The sequence below is a fragment of the Candoia aspera genome, chromosome 10 (assembly GCF_035149785.1).
Source record: "Candoia aspera isolate rCanAsp1 chromosome 10, rCanAsp1.hap2, whole genome shotgun sequence".
Classification (NCBI taxonomy): domain Eukaryota; kingdom Metazoa; phylum Chordata; class Lepidosauria; order Squamata; family Boidae; genus Candoia; species Candoia aspera.
The window spans coordinates 20,901,203-20,918,087 of record NC_086162.1 but is presented as its reverse complement, the minus strand read 5'-3'; the positions used below and the strand labels follow the sequence as shown (position 1 = coordinate 20,918,087).

Below are 16,885 nucleotides of genomic sequence, written 5' to 3'. Positions count from 1 at the left end.
TTCTTTTTCACATTGAGTGAATGCAAATACATTTTAATGTCAGAGTTTGGGAAAAACCTTTTGGTGACTTGATTAGATATAATGATTGAAACTATTTAAAATATGAAAAACAATCAAATGGTATTGACACAAAAACATGATTTCCCAAAGGTAAGATCAAAACTTCTTTGGGGTTAAATTACAATCCAACCCTCGGAATTAGCCCCATCCTTAATTCTTTGGGACTCAGATGCTTTTTCAATACAGGAAACCAAGATCAGTTAAAGATGTTGGTCAGCTGGATTTCAATAAGACCAGACGGAAGGAGGGTAACCGTGAAGCTTCTTTGAACTGATCACAAAGTACCTGTAGCTTTCTCCACGCTGATGGCCAGAATTTGAAACATGGAGTTTTGACCTGTGGCTATAAAGTCATTGGGAGCAATGTTCTTTCCTGCAGGCGTGGTACAACCTCTACCATAGAACAATTTTTTTTCAGAACCTGGAAAAGAGGAAAAGAGGACAAGTAGCCTCAAGTAATTGCTGCTAATACAAAGGAAAAGGTAGAGATGCTTCAACTCTTAGTGACTCCATGGACACATTGATGTAGTTTTCAGAGCAGCACCACAGAAGTGGTTTCCCATTGCCTTGTGCCAAGAGGTGTTCCTGGCTTTCCAATGGAGCTCATCCAAAGGCCAGCCAGGTCCATTCTTGCTGAGCTTTCCAGGATTACTTTTGTGTTTGTGTGTGTGTCTGTGTGTTACGTGAACCCAGCCAGACACTTCCTCACTCCAAGTATTTTGGTTTCAGTTTTACCTTCAGAAAGGATCCCAGTAATGTTCACGCATTGGTCCTCTTTTTCAGGACATCTGATCACTGTGGCTTCACAGAGATTGGGAGGGAAAGCAAAACAGGCAGGGCAAGCCAAATTGCTGGTTTTCGTGTCTCCGCTAGGTACTGTGGAGAAAGGGATAAGCGCGAGAAATAGCTAAATCAGCAATCTTGTAAATAAAAAATTGCATTCTTTCCAATCACAAGAAACTTTTTCCCGGCTATGTCTCTTTTTCAGAGAAAACCATGATGGTGTGGTGGTGTGGCTGAAAAAGCTCCATTGCAGAACTGGCTGCCACGTTTTGGTACCCAAATGTGTAAGACCAAGTCCCTGTAGTTTTCAATATGACACCCGTGCATTGCCAAAATCCTTGTCCCACTTGAGCTTTTTAAATATTATTTTTCATTTTAACACCTTGAATAGCAACCAAACCTTTACCACCCCCACCTTAGGGGGTTTCTTTCATTTCCCTTTCATTAAGAGGGATGCCTCTTAGTCCTACTGAGGCCTCCTTGAAACATAAAAATGCTGAATGGCCACAGCCGGGGTCTTAGTTTGGAAGCCCAGAAAAAGCAAACAGCAAGTCAGAATTCTGTGTAGTATGGAGAGACTTGGAGGGTTAATAACAATATTTGTGAGCTTGCCTTGAGATAAAGGGGTGTTCAGTGACTAGACACATCCCCCACAGAAGCCACTCTCTGAATGGGGAAACCACAGAGGCTGTTTTATGGAAGCATCCCGCAGATTCTCAGTATTCCAGGGGTGCTCAACACCACCACAATATTGGGGTCCCAGGCCTTAGCTGACCTGCTGAATTGCTATTGCATGAACTGCAGTCCATGCCTGACCCACTTACCTTCAGGAACAGTATTGCAGTTGTCTGTCTCACAGCATTTGGTAGCCGTTCTGAAATATTTGTTTTCTCCAAATGTGAATTTTATGTTGAGTTCTTTGCATGATGGAAGGCAGCTTTGTAAGCCGTATTTTTCCACCGACCCAGTTACTATAAAGGAAGCAATGCATTAGTTCCAGTAATGCACTGTTGAAGCATCGGGATTAGCTGGTTTTAGAAAATAACCAAGGTGCTAAAATATCTCTGCACTTGGGGGCTGGGGGTGGGGGGGAGAAGTTGATTGATCTCCCATCTGTAGTTGGGGCCTGGAGAGATGAGGAGACTCCCCACCCCCAAACCCTGGTTTATACCAACGCTGTTTCACCTCCCACCATGGCAACCTCTGTCTGCCTCCTCTGGTTGCACCTCCCCACTCCCCCAACCTTCTTCCCCACTGCTGGCATCAACATTTTTTCACACTCTCGGACCCACTTTCCACAACGCACATAAGCCATTTCCCATCTTGGGTCTCAGAGCCTGTTCCAGGGTCTTCCAACCCTTGTTGTAACCAAACAACAGGAAGCAGGGCAGCCTTTACAGCAGGAAAGCTTGGGGATGGTAGGAAGGTATGATAAGTCAGTCATTGGAAATGGCCTTCGCTGGGTAAATGGGTGGGTGGGTGTTTGGGTGGGGTCATGGTGTATTAATGTTGCCATCAAGCTCGGCCAATGCTCAGGATATTACACACTCTTTGAAAGAAATCAGCAGGAACCTTGAAACGCCAAAATGCTGAATTTGACCCAGTTGGTTCAAATTGTAGGATGCGCTCAACAGAGTATATCATCTACTCAGACTGGTTAACTCACTGTAATCAGTGGGAGGAAGGGCATCTTAAGAATTTAAAGGTGCCTAACAGAGTTAACACACTCAAGCCAAAATTTAACACCTGTAACTCCTCAAAAGCAGGTAGCATGATATCCCCCCTCCCCCAGACTGCTGTCTCATCCTCATCTCATGGAACATTGCAGGGTTAGGGTTAATCCAAAAGACCAACTTTTTGTTTTACAATCCACTCAAAATGTGATATCCTTTTCTTGTAGGAAACCTGGACTATATTTAAGTTGGAGTTGGATGGATTTTGTATTAGGTTGAATGGCAATGGCTTCCGGGGGAGGGGAGAGACCTGGAGGAGGACTAGCCCCACCGGTAAGCCCAGGTTTGCACCTTGATCCAACAGAACATATCCTGAAGGATGGGGGCTAGCAATTATAGGACCAATATACAAAAAGGATAATCAGAAAAATCTGCCCTATTATAGGAATATTAGCCTTCTGAGGGTGCTTAGCAAATTATATGCCAAGCCACTAAACTGTATGCTTTAAGACTGGAAGGAAATTGGCTCTGAGTGAGGAGGATTCAGAGAGGGATCATCAACAATAGGTCATATTCTTGTATTGCACTGTTTCATGCAGATGTATGTTCAGAAAATGATGTCCTCCAAGGACATGGCTTCCTAGACTGCATATTTGCCTTTGCCTAGAACTATTTTATGGGAGAAACTAAAAAATGTAAGAATTTAAAGGTGCCTCCTTTTTTTTTTTGATTCAGAACTTTAACACATCGTTAAAAGTGAGATGCAACCCACAAGGGACCTTGTCTGACTGGATCTGTACACAGAGGGGAGTCTGCCAAGGATGCATTTTCATTTCAGCTCTGCTCAGTCTCTATCATCTATCTATCATCCATCCATCCATCCATCCATCATCTTCCATGCTCCTAAAACTGAAGACCATAAGATCCCAATACTTTATGTGGTTCATGCTTAAAAGGGCACTAAGATCTGTACTTCACTATATCAATAAAATGGGTTGCTTTCAAGGATGCATTAGAGCTAGGACCAATGAAGTTTTTGAGATCCACACCTGCTGCCCCTAGGGGGGTAGCAAATGCCACAATTAGATGGGAAACAAGGATGTCTAAAATTGAGGTATGAGCTTGGAAGTTGATAGTCAATTACTGGATGAAAACCCAGTTTTTTTCAAGAGCTCTATTGTCTTTAGGTTTTATGGACAATTACTCTTCCAACTGGAAAATGGCAGTAGAACCATAACTAGCATCACTTGAGTTATCAGAGACATTTTTAATGGCTCTGGGATATGAACAGGCGAAACAAACACCCAAAGAGGAATTGATACGGAGCATCAAGGTGAGGTCAACAGGTTGTCACAGAACAACAGGCTTCGGGTTGCAAAGGATATTTGAGCATCTGCAAAGTATTAACATGGTCTTACCTTCCCCAGGATAAGAAAAACATTTCCTAAGGCCAAACACAATATCCTTCCCTCTGTGTTTTTCCAGAGTAGATACTCTACCCCCACCCCATCACAGATCCAGGAGGATAGAAGGACTCTACCACTTGCTATTTGATTGTAACTTCTATAGGGACAGTCAAAATAATTATATCTTCCTCTTACTGTATCCATACCCAGGAAGAATGAGTAAATATTATACAAACCCCCTGCCTGCAGTTAGAAAAACTTTTATTACCTGTACAGTAGCTAAATGTTGTGTCGCCATAATAAAAATAAAGCAATGGCTGATGCAAGGCTGAACAATGTGGTTTTTCCCTTTAAAATAGGTTTATATGTAAACTGCTGGTCATTGATCAAAAAAAATTAAGAATTGTGCTTCAATGGCTGAGGAGCAGGTGTGACTAAGCTGGGTCATGATATGTCTGATAGGGTTAAGATGTCACGGGAACAGGATTATCTCTTTTCCTGGAACAGTACTATAAAGAGTCTGTGATATTTTGTTAGAAACACAGTGATGCTAGGGATATATTTGTCGGTTTAGCCAGCAGATTGAAAAGAAATGCTGGTTTACTGATGTAAGAGTGAAGCAGTTGCTGCAACTTTAATCCAGCTTGGGGTGAAATTGCTTTCAAAATAATGCAGTGGACAGGTCATAAGATTATCTCTCCATTTGAGGGTGCACTGTATGATGTATATGAAGGCACTTATTTCAGTTCCTGGGCCCCTTCCTCTTAACTTTTCCACACCTCCTGCTTTTTGCAAATCCACGCATCCATAGCAGGCCTCATTCTTCTCTCCGGTTCCCCACTCTTAAAGGCCTCTTAACATTTTCTTCACCATATTTGGCCACCTTGATAAACCCAAAATCTATGGGAATGTGTTCCCAGAGGCATATGCACTTACCAATGTTATTTTCTTCATTTTGTGAATAGCACTTGCCATTTTCACAATTGGAATTTTGTCCCAGACCGTTTTGACAGATTAAGGACTTTACTGAAGAGAAGAAGAAGGAATAAAAATTATTAGGTTTTCTTTCTCTCCTTAAAGAAGTTCTCTCCTTATATTCCCCTAAATTGGTATATATTCTTTCTTGTAAAAATGCTGCATGGAAAAAATGCTGCATGCACCAGAGATGTCAACTACATAAAGCCTGTAGAGATCATGGCATGCTATCTATTGATGCTGTGGTTTTTGTTCTAGTTTTTGGAGTTTGATAGCTTTAGGGCAAATTCATATTATATTTTGAATAAGGAGGGACTGAAAGCTGAGAAGGATTCACATGGACAAAGACAGGCAGGGGAATGAGGAGGGCAGGATTGGCTCTTGGACTGTGTCTCTTTGCCAAAAGTAGGGAGGAACAGATCACCCTCTGCTAACTTTCTTGGCCTTATTCGTAGGATAGAGCTGAGCGCAGGATGCGTTGGGGCTAAAAAGGCAATAAAGTACTGGAGTTACCTTATTGTTTTTACACACGACCAGCTGTGCCCAGATGGGCTTGTTTTGCAAAGAGGGTCACTAAGAACAAGCCTGGTGTCGTAAGGGCTCCTCAATGGCCCATGAAGGTCGATAGAGGAAACTCCCTCCCTTGGGATCCTGGGCACACTGAAACAATAGGCCATGTGCTTCTCCAGCGCTGATACTGCAAAGGCATTCTTGCTAGCTTCACCTTACCACTACTACATAAGTATCCAGTGCACACAGGACAATTTTACACCACCCTGTTGCTTTTAGATATTAGCCCTGATGCAACATACAGCGTTGCCAGGTTCTATGCAGCAGCCCTCAAAATTCATCAGATGATGATTTCTGGCTTGTGCTTGGAGCTCAACATGATAAACTAGAGTCAGTGGGCACCTAGTTCAGCATACAGTCTTTCACGTACCAACTTTTTATGCTCCCCTTCACTTCTACTATTCTAATATTCCCACTATTTAAATGTTTGTATCTTCTACGCCTCTTATACAAATCTTTTAGTTTTGTACTGTATCTCTTTTATACATTCTATGTCTCAATATAGTTTTCCACTTTATATAATCTTGTTATATTTATTTTCAGTGACTGTATCCACCCTACTTTTGTTGGTCTATGACTGTAATAATGTTTTTTTAATTTGTTATCAGGGTTAACGCCTTAACTTGGGCTGCAAAAACCCATGTCCCAAGTTTCCACTCAACAATAGAGCTCAGGTGTGTTTCCCAAGTTAGAAGCTTCATTCACAAAAGATGCCAGACTTGGCTAGAGTTAGTCTTGAGATCGATTGATTGATTGATTTATCAAATTTTATCACCACCCATCTCCCCCCAAAGGAGGGACTCTTGGCAGTTTACAATAACAGCAACGTTTAAAATTCAATGCAAGTATAAGTACAATAAATATAAATAAGCAATAAAAATGTGAAATGTAATATATTTGATTTATCCAATTTTGTATTAATCTGCAAACAAAATGGGTTTACTTGTTAACTGTGTTGTGTGAAGCCAACTATGGGGTGACTTTGGGCCAGTTAACACTATTTGAACCCAACAGAGGAGTTTGCTATTCTGGGGATTACATTAGGGGAGATCTCTTTTCAAATAAACCGTGTTACTCTTGATCAATATAAATGTAATAATTAATGAACGCTGACTGGGCATGAGTAATCTAGTTACTAGACATGTGGTGATTTTATTAAGGGAACCCCCCAAAAGCATTGCTGAGCAAAGCATAAATCAAGAAGAGAACTAGTCAAGAAGAGAAGGTCTGTGTCTACCTCCAGGAACATTATGTGCCTAAAAACAGGAGGCTTCTCTTGAAATTTCTAGAAGGAAGCAGGTCAGAAGGCTACAAAAACTCCTGCCCTATACAGCACAGGAAGGAGGGAGACCGTGTATTTGGAACATAGATCTGGATTATGCTGTTTTTCCTCTACTTCTCTAAGCCTGCTTCCACATTTTATCTGTATGTTAAATGGGAAGCATGTGATATGGAAGGCATGGGCAAGGCTAATACGATCCTCAAATGCACTGAAACTTTCTCTCCTCCCTCCCTTTTCTTCCTATTAATCACCAGCTGATAAAAAGCTATGCAGTGATTTCATGTAACTGAAATCTGATCGGCAGGAATGCTCTTTCACACAAAGTTAGCCTAACACAGAAACTCAGAAGTACTAATTGCATTTATCCTCCAGGAAGCTTCAGCCCTCTTCATGTCCTACCAATTTTATTCAGTGAAAGTCCCTGTATTGTAATTTAAGGATATTTCTCCTGGGTAGTCCACCCTCATCTTGCACATCTCATGGCTGGGGGGGGGGGGGGAATTTGATCACACTTACTGCCAACGCTAGAATGATGTTCAAGTTGATTGATATAAAAGCTGATCTTGATCAGCTCTGCACAGGACCAAACCTTTATTGCAGTGCTTCCCAAACTTTTACCCTCATTACCCCAAACCACTTATCAGAAAGTCCTTTTTACCCAATGTAGGTAAAACACTTTAAGTCAATTTAAATGTACCAAGTGATTCAGTAATGGATTCATGTGTTGTTACCCAAATAAAAACCACTTTTACCCAATTTTGGGTAATTTACACAGGTTTGGGAAGCACTGTTCTATTGCCTCATCTTGGCTATATTACTGGACTTACCTGTAGGTGCCAGGAGAGCAAAAATGTAGAGAGAAAGAAGCTTCATGATGTTGAAAAGGTATATTTTTAAGCCAAGGAGAATTGTTCCAACCAGGTGGTGGTCTCTGGAGCCTTCAAACAAAATGATAAAGATGTTGTGTCCATAACATAAACTGAGTTGTTCAAATTTTAGATCTATAGGAATGAAGATGTTGATGTGCATTTCTGCATGCCGTTCGTCGGAATCAATGGGTTAGCAATTAACTATTGCTAATTCCAAGCAATAGTTGCATAAATAACATGCAAAATGAACATCATCAACAAAAAAGGAGAGGGGGGATGTTGAGGCAAAATCTAAGTCTGATTGAATTAAATGTAGCTAAAAATAATTTTTTTCTCTCTCTCTCTCTCACACACACACACATACACAGACACACAGACACACAAACATATATAGCCTTCAACTCCATTTTTGACTCCTGGCGACTGCCTGGACTAGTCCCTGCAGTTTTCTTGGCAGGGCTTTTTAGACATGGTTTGCCATTGCTTTCTTCCTAGGGCTGAGAGAGAGTGACTGGCCCAAGGTCACCCACTTGGCTTTGTGCCTAAGGCAGGACTAGAACTCAGGGTCTCCCAGTTTTTAGCCTGATGCTTAAGCCATTACCCCAAACCGGCTCTCTATAAAAATAGATCTAGCTAAATGCAACTTTAAAAAATTAATCTACTAAAGCTAAAAATGAATACACTCTTGGACAGCCTGAAAGACTTGGTTAGGGACAATTAATCGTAGAAAAAAAATCTATCTATGTGGCTGCTAAGAGTTGACAATGACTTGATGGCATCATCAATCAAAAACAAATCAGCAAGATACATGGGGAGTGATTATATTCGCTGTATTTAAATCTTTTCCCCTTCCAATGCATTATAATTCTTGAAACTTCATCCAAGATTTTCTGCTTTTCTTTTTTTAATAATAATTTTTATTAAGAATTTTCACAAGAATAAAAGATAAATTAAAATTAATGAACAGAAATTAAAGAAAGGAAAAAAGCAAAAAAGTGAAGTGAGAAGCTAAGGAAGCTATTTTTTAAATTAAAAAAAATAGAGCAGGGTAGATGTGAAAAAGAAAAAAGAGAAGAGAAGAGAAAACAGAAAAAGATAGAAAAACAGAAAAAGAAAATAAAAAACAGAAAGCATAAATAGATATAGATGATAGATGATAGATGATATATATAGATATACATATACATATTCATACAGTATACATATACATATACAGAAGTGGCTTCTGATCTCTTTCAGCAGTTATATATACAATTTTAATCAAGCCACTCTCCAAAATTTAGAAGCTAAGAAAGTAATATATAGATAGAAACAAGAAAAGATAAGGAACTGACTTCCCATCTTCCACAGCAGATACATACAAACAAGATCATCTCGCCACCCTCTTTAAGATTATATTGTAATTCCCTTCCTCCCATATCCAACCCTTTTTAATCCACAAGATCTTTCCTATCGATTCTACCTGATCCTTTTAACTGACGACTCCAGTGATCCACTCCGAGACCTCCCTCATCCGGAGGCTACCCTTCCATGCTAAAGTAACCCCCTTCCATATCTTCCTTAACAGTGGAGCAACGGTTGCTGGAAAGTTGCTGGAGGCTTTACCTTGGCTGTAGTACGTGCGTATGATGAATGTGACTCCTTCCTTCTCCTGTTGGTTTGATCTTCTGATATGCAATCTGGCAGCTTTATATGGGAACTCAGATCCTAAACCTATACTGTAAAAGTGAACTTTGCCTCTGCATATATCTTTACTTTACTTGCCTCATTGCCGCAAGGTTTCTGGGATATGTGTTTGGGTGTCTGCCAGTATAGAGCTGATTGTACAGGGTGGACACCTAGTAGTCTCCAACTGGATGTTCTCAAGCAGTTGAGAGACAATTACTCCCAGATTTCCAATGGCCTTGGTGGTTTGGAACCATTGTCCCAACACTTCTGGAGAAGACTGCTCTAAAGTCCTCCTGCTGTGTTTTTGTGAGAAGGTACAAGGAGAACATCTTAGTTTGTAATCATTGCTTAGCAGGCCAATACTGATGATCCTTCATCCTGAAAGATGGATTTGCACCTTTAGGAGACTCTCCATAGCACAGCAGCAGAGTTCATGCTTTATGTATGTATATACTGCATATATGTATTGATAATACAGTTTAGGGGTTGCCCAACTCCAAATGACTCCAGTTTATGCTTAAAAGAAGCAGCAACAATAAGTAGTAACAATAAAAATAAACAGAATATATGCATCCAGATGGCACATCTTTATCACAAACAAAACATCCTACAGGGGATCAACCGCCACCATGTCCCATGGCCTGGGAAGACAGCCAGGTTATCAGTGACTTTCTGAACATCACCAGGATGGATCTCTGGAGGGATGCTATTGGAGATGATAGGTGCTGCAACAAAGAAGACACAGTTCCCAGGTCTGATAGATGATAGTTCCATCAAATGGGCCTGAAGCATATCCACTCTGCTTGATCTCACCATATGGGCAGCAACAGTTGGAGAGAGATGGTCCCTCAAATAACCAGGCTCTATGCAATGAAGGGCTTTATAGGCAGTAATCAGCATCTTGAATTGCCCCCAGAAACCAAGTGGCAACCAGTGTAGCCCATGGAGCAATGGTGTCGCATAGGCATATCACAGAATGCCCATCACTACTCATGCCACCCCATTCTGGACCAGCTGTAGCTTCCAAGTGGCCTTCAATGGCAGCCTAATGTAGACAACATTGCAATAGTCAATTTGTAAGGTGACTAGGGCATGAATAACTGTGAAGGGCCTTCCAATCCAGGAGTGGGCACAACTGACATGGTAGATTGTGCACCAGTGTTGAGTGGGGAAGTGCTACTCCATCCAAAGTAAAGATGGAAATTCCCCAGATTTGGAAGGCCTAAATATCCACAGCCACATCCAAATACTGGTCTTTTCAGGATTAAGTTTAAGTTTGTTGCTCCCAATACAGACCAACAGCCTGCAGACACTGGGACAAGACATCAACAGCATCACTTGGCTGGCCCAGTTCAAGATGGGTAAAACAACAAAGTCTGGTTTTTTTGTGAGGATATTGACATTATTTAAGACCAGACAAAGGGGAATTGGGTCAAACCATTTAAGAACCACTGCTGTAGGATTAATAACAGAATCTTGAAAGCCTGTGAGAGTTTTCTTCTGTCCCCGCTTATACCAAGGAGAATCAAGATGGAGTAATCTTGAGTTTCTTTCTCATCCCCTCCTCTTTCTCAGGGCTAAGTTGTTGCTGTCCTTCTTGCATTCTTTCTTCAGGATTATCTCCATACTCCTCTACAGTCTTGTCTGCCTGTTGTCTCTTTATTGATTGTAAACTGGAGTAACTGTTTGGACCATGGGCATGTGCTCTGTGGATTGTTTTGTGTTTGTGTGTATATTTTTAAAATTGTGTTGTTTGCCCTTTTTGCTTTTAACCAAAACCCTTGGTTTGCTTCCCAAAGTCACTGCTGCAAGATGGGCAGCTATATAGAATGAATGAATGAATGAATGAATGAATGAATGAATGAATGAATGAATGAATCAATGAATCAATGAATCAATGAATCAATGAATCAATGAATCAATGAATCAATGAACGAACGCTCAGAATGCCTAGAAAAATGAGGAGTGAACCCAGACAAAGATGTATAAGATCTGAGGTTTGAGCCTACACTGTGGTAAAAAATCCAGTGAAATGGCAATATTTATCTGTCCTTAATGCATCTACAGAGTCCTGACTTGCAGCCATATTTAAAGTAACTCAGAAGAGTATATATGAGGTTGTGGTCATGAGTTTGTGAGACATTTGGAGGATAAAATATTCACCTGGACCTGGATGCTAGCTGAGCAGATCTCAGTGAGGTGATAAAGACCTTACCTTTCAAGATTATTTGGGGTGAATGTAGGTCCTGAGGAAGGGGACAGAGTTCTCTGTGATATCAGCTGTACTATCTGTAACCTAGATCCCCACCTTCTTGGTTGGTGAAAACCTTCAAGGAGGTGGGTGGGCAATGCTTCCTTGAGGGAGAAGGTGTGTCCTGACCCTGTTGGCCTTCAGGAAACCAATGAAGACCTGGCTTTTCTCCCTGGCACTGGGGCCAGGATGACACTGATGGAGCTGGCTGTCATGTTCGCCGTTTCAATGTCTTTGATACATCGTAACGTTTCGCATGTCATTAGCTGGATGCGTGTTTCATCTTTCTCGGGAGGATGGGAGTATTTATCTTTTGGCTTTGCTCTGGAATGTATTTGCATTATCTACTGCGTTCAAAGTTACTTTCCCAGGCTAGCAGCTCTGACGATTGCTAGCACCTGTGACGGGTGGGGCTGTTACGCGGGAGGTGGGATACGTTTGCACCAAGGGTTTAAGTTTGTATTTGGCGCACTTTTGCTCATTCTCAGCTTTCTCTGTATTTGCCCTAAGTTCTTTAATAAATCAGATTTCATTTAGCAGCCTCTTGTGAGTCTGAGTATTTGGGCTGGGGCACTCATTACATAAAGCTGAGAATCTAAGATCCTAACTCCGCTGGCCCCTGTCCAGGAAAAGGCAAGTTGTCTAACCCTGTGAGGGAGAGCGCCAGCGATGACCGAACCCGACATCGTGATGATGGAAGAAGGGGAACCAGATTCGACCGTAAGGCGACCCGACCGACCGTCCCAAGTGGGGGAGCTGTCAGCCATCCTAGAAGAGGCGAGCTCCGAGTCGGAGGGTGAAGCCGGAGGCATGAAAACTGCCCCGGAGACTACCGTAACTTCCCCGGGTGAGCTGGTCACCTGGGATGAGACCCAAGGGGATGTCTCGGTGGCAGGGGGCCCATCCTGGAGGCAGAGGTACCCATTATCCCCCACAGTGGTTCAGGTGCAGCCAAGAGAAGGCTCCCCCACCCCGGATCGTATCCGAGTGCTGGAGTCAAAAATGGACTCGTTGGAAACTATACTGAAGCAACTGAGTCTAGATGTGACCTCGTTGAGAGAAACCCGGGAAGGATCAAGCCAACAGCATTCGACCCCTTCGTCCCATGGGCAGTCCCCGGAGCGGCGACGGACGGCGCGGATGCGCAAGGGGGACCAGGCGGTCCAGATGGAAATAGCAGCATTGCCGGTGCGGCCGCCCCCGGGCCCCGCGCCGCCACTAGCCCGGGAAGTGCAAACCCCTGTAGCCCCGGTGGCGGGGCGCAGCCCGGCGGGGGGCGGGATGAGAGACTTCCCTGTCAAGTTTGATGGGGATCCGACCAAACTCTCAGTTTTCCTGACGAATGCTAAAGCCTACATGGAAGAATGGGGGTCGCTTTTTCAATCGGAAAAGGCAAAGATCATCACCATTGCCACCAAACTGAAAGGGAGGGCGGCAGACTGGTATGTCCAGATGTGCCAGTCGGAAGCGCCTGAACTGGAGAAATTCAACGAGTTCCTCTGGGCATTGAGGCAACACTTTGAGGATCCCCTGGCGAAAGAGAGGGCAAAGCGAGCTCTGAAAGAACTTAAGCAGGGGTCAAGATCCATGGCTGATTACGCGCTAGAGTTTAAAGCGCTTGCTGGGAAGGTGGATGACTGGTCCCAAGCCACCATCATCGAGTTATTCAAGGACGGCCTGAACACAGAGGTGCTGCGCTGGTCCTTGGGGAGGGACGACCCCTATACGCTGTACGAGTGGATCCAGCTGGCGGGAAGGGCTGAGCATGCCCATGAGATCTTCGCCCATCGAAAGACCACCAAATCGGGGCGGGAGGTGAAGCCCAGTCGCCCACCGAGCACCGGGGAGTGACCAGGACAACGACCCTGGGACGAGGAGCGAGAGAAGCGGTATGCAAAAGGCCAGTGTCTGCGATGTGGTAAGGAGGGGCATCGAGTGGCGGCGTGCCCGAAGGCAAAGGGAGAGGAACGGCTCGGCAAGCCGACGACAAAGTCCCCTTCCCTGCTGAGGAAGCAGAAAGCCGCGGTGGCTGAAAGCGGGGGAGGTTTTACGAGGATGAGGGTGAGCCCGAACTACTGCAGCCGGCGGGAAACGCCAGCCACCTGCTTTAAAGGGCGCCGCAGGGCAGGTGGTGGAAGAAGGGCGCGAGCCTTCATCGGTGAGTGGCAGTTACCGCATTCTCACGGTGAAGTTGAAGTTGGGCTCCCGATCCAAGACTGTAGAAGTATGGGCCATGATCGACTCGGGGTGTTCCCGGTGTCTAATGCACCCCGATGTGGTAGCAGCTCTGGAGCTACCCACTTTCCCTTTACAGCGACCCATCGCCTTTACACAGCTGGATGGGTCCATGGCAGGGGGCAAACCGGTCACCCATTTCACAGGGCAGGTAGCCTTGCAGCTGGGCAGCCATCGGGAAGGTTTGTCTTTTGTCGTGGCTCCGGTAGGGGGTCCTCTGGTGGTGTTGGGGTGCCCTGGTTGGTTCAGCAAAATCCCCAAATAAACTGGGTCTACCGGACTATCACGTTTAGGGATGGGTTTTACCAAGCGACAGAAGGGAAGGGTGCCCCAAAGGAGATGGTGGGGGTTGCAGCAGCTGCGACTCCGCATTTCCTGGCCCCTCCTCTGGAAGGCTTGCCACCGGAGTACCGGATGTTTGCTGATGTGTTTGGCGAAAAGGAAGCAGATCAATTGCCCCCTCATCGTAAAATGGATTGTGCCATTGAACTGGTGCCCAACACCCAATTGCCCAAGCCAAAGATTTATTCCATGACACAAAAGGAACTGACTCTGTTGAGAGACTTTGTGGACAAAAATTTGGCGCGCGGATTCATTGAGCCAGCAAATTCACCGGTGGGGGCACCGGTTCTCTTCCGCCCAAAAAAGGATGGGACATTGAGACTTTGTACCAATTTCCGCGGATTAAATGCCGTCTCAATTTCCAATAAATATCCCCTGCCATTGAACAAGGACATGTTGTCACATCTGGCTAAGGGAAAAGTCTTCTCTAAACTCGATTTAAGAGAAGCCTATTATCGTGTACGAATCAAGGAGGGCGATGAGTGGAAAACTGCCTTCAATTGCCCGTTGGGTGCATTCCAGTATAAGGTGTTACCTTTTGGTCTGGCCGGGGCCCCTGGGGTATTTATGCAATTGATCAATGAAGTACTGCATGAGCATCTGTTTAAGGGGGTATTGGTGTATTTGGATGATGTATTGATTTATACCGAAACCATGGAAGAGCATGTCTCTCTGGTGAAAAGGGTGCTGAGTAAACTCAGATCAGCTGAATTGTATGCCAAACTGTCTAAATGTGCATTTCACCAGACACAAATTGACTATTTGGGGTATAGAATTTCGGATAAAGGCATTGAAATGGACCCTGCTAAGGTGCAGGCTATCATGGACTGGGAAAGTCCCCGCACCCGCAGGCAACTTCAAAGTTTCCTGGGGTTCAGTAACTACTACAGATTATTCATAAGGGGATTCGCTGAAATTGCCTTACCACTAACCGAATTGCTCCGAACCAAGGGTTTGGGAGACACTCGAAGAGTAAAGAATCCAGGGGCGCTGTTGCGCTGGACGCCTGCTTGTCAAACGGCGTTTGAGCGACTCAAAGCAGCTTTTATCAAAGAGCCCATTTTGCAACATCCCGATCCCTCGAAACCTTTTGTGGTTCAGGCTGATGCCTCCGATTATTCCATTGGGGCATTGTTGATGCAACAAGATGGGACAGGATGCCTCAAGCCATGTGCCTACCTGTCCCGCAAATTCTCCGAGACTGAGCGACGTTGGCATGTATGGGAGAAAGAGGCATTCGCAGTAAAAGCCGCGTTAGAAGCTTGGCGGCATCTGTTAGAGGGGGCGAATCATCCCTTTGAGGTGTGGACTGACCATAAAAATTTGGAGGCTCTTAGCACCCCTCGAAAACTGAGCCCGAAACAAGTCCGTTGGGCTCAATTTTTTAATCGGTTCAACTTTCAATTGAAGTTTATTCCGGGGAAAAAGAATTTCCTGGCTGATGCGTTGTCGAGGCAACCTCAGGACTCTGGGGCAGCGCCAGAAGTGGTTAGCACCCTGTGGACGGCACCCCAATTGGGTATGCAGGCTGTGACGCGTAGCCAAACGCGCGCGCAGCAGCCACCCGCTGCAGACGCCGCCCAGCCGAGCGCTTTGTCAATTCCTTCCCAGTTGCAACAAAAGTTTCTAAAAGAGCTGAAAACTGATACTTGGTTGCTTGCAAATAAAGACAATGTTACTTTTGACCAAGGCTTCGCTTGGAAATCTAACCGCCTCTACGTCCCTGAAAGCCTAAGAAAAGAGGTGTTACTACGTTCACACGATGACAAACTAGCGGGTCACTTCGGGTTTGTTAAAACCTTGCACCTTGTTCGGAGGCAGTTCTGGTGGCCCACATTATGCAAAGATGTCAAGGACTTTATTGCCTCCTGCACTGTTTGTGTGATGTCTAAGCGCAAGGGGGGGAAGCCTCAGGGGCTGCTGCAGCCGGTGGCTGCCCCTTCTTGCCCCTGGGATGAAATTTCCATGGACTTTATTGTTGAATTACCACCCAGTCAACGCAAAACTGTCATTTGGGTGGTCAAAGACTATTTCTCAAAACAAGCCCACTTCATCCCTTGCGTGTCCATTCCGTCGGCACATCAATTGGCCCGCCTATTTCTGGTACACGTGTACAGGCTACACGGCTGTCCCTCCCGCTTGATTTCGGACAGGGGCACACAATTTACCTCACAATTTTGGCGGGCGTTCCTCAAACTGTTAGGAACGAAGCAAGCCCTGTCCACGGCGTGGCATCCCCAGACGGACGGGGCCACAGAGGCTTTAAATTCTACTCTGGAGCAGTACCTTCGAGCTTTTGTGAATTACCAACAGGACAACTGGGTAGATCTCCTCCCTTTTGCTGAAGTGGCTTACAACAATGCGGTTCATCAAAGCACCGGCCAAACCCCATTTCGTGTTGCCCAAGGCAGAGACTTTGTACCTATCCCGGATCTACCGCAACCTCCAGGCGGATCAACCACTCCGGGTGATTGGGCAACGCAACTGGCAGACTCCTGGCCGATGATTCAAAGGGCACTGGCTGATGCACAATTGGATTATAAACATTATGCTGATCGGAAGCGTGCCCCTCAGCCGGCATTTCAAGTCGGGGACTCGGTTTACCTTTCCACTAAGTTCATAAAGTCCTCACAACCTTCCAAGAAACTGGCTCCTAAATTTGTGGGTCCTTTCCCCATTACCGCTCAAATTAACCCTGTGACTTTTAAACTTGACTTGCCTCATAACCTCAAACGCTTACACCCTGTTTTTCATTGCAGTTTGCTCAAACCA

General features: G+C 44.6%; 1 protein-coding gene across 1 annotated transcript in view; it reads right to left on the bottom strand.

Annotated features, from left to right (window-relative positions):
* LOC134503526 (phospholipase A2 inhibitor and Ly6/PLAUR domain-containing protein-like) overlaps positions 1-7,700 on the bottom strand; it is a 137,591-nt gene extending 129,891 nt beyond the window's left edge. Inside the window, exon 1 of the mRNA XM_063312328.1 lies at positions 7,576-7,700. Within this exon, the coding sequence (XP_063168398.1) occupies positions 7,576-7,621 (46 nt within the window). The 5' untranslated portion in view covers positions 7,622-7,700. The remainder of the gene's footprint in view (positions 1-7,575) is intronic.
* Positions 7,701-16,885: the final 9,185 nt, after the last annotated feature.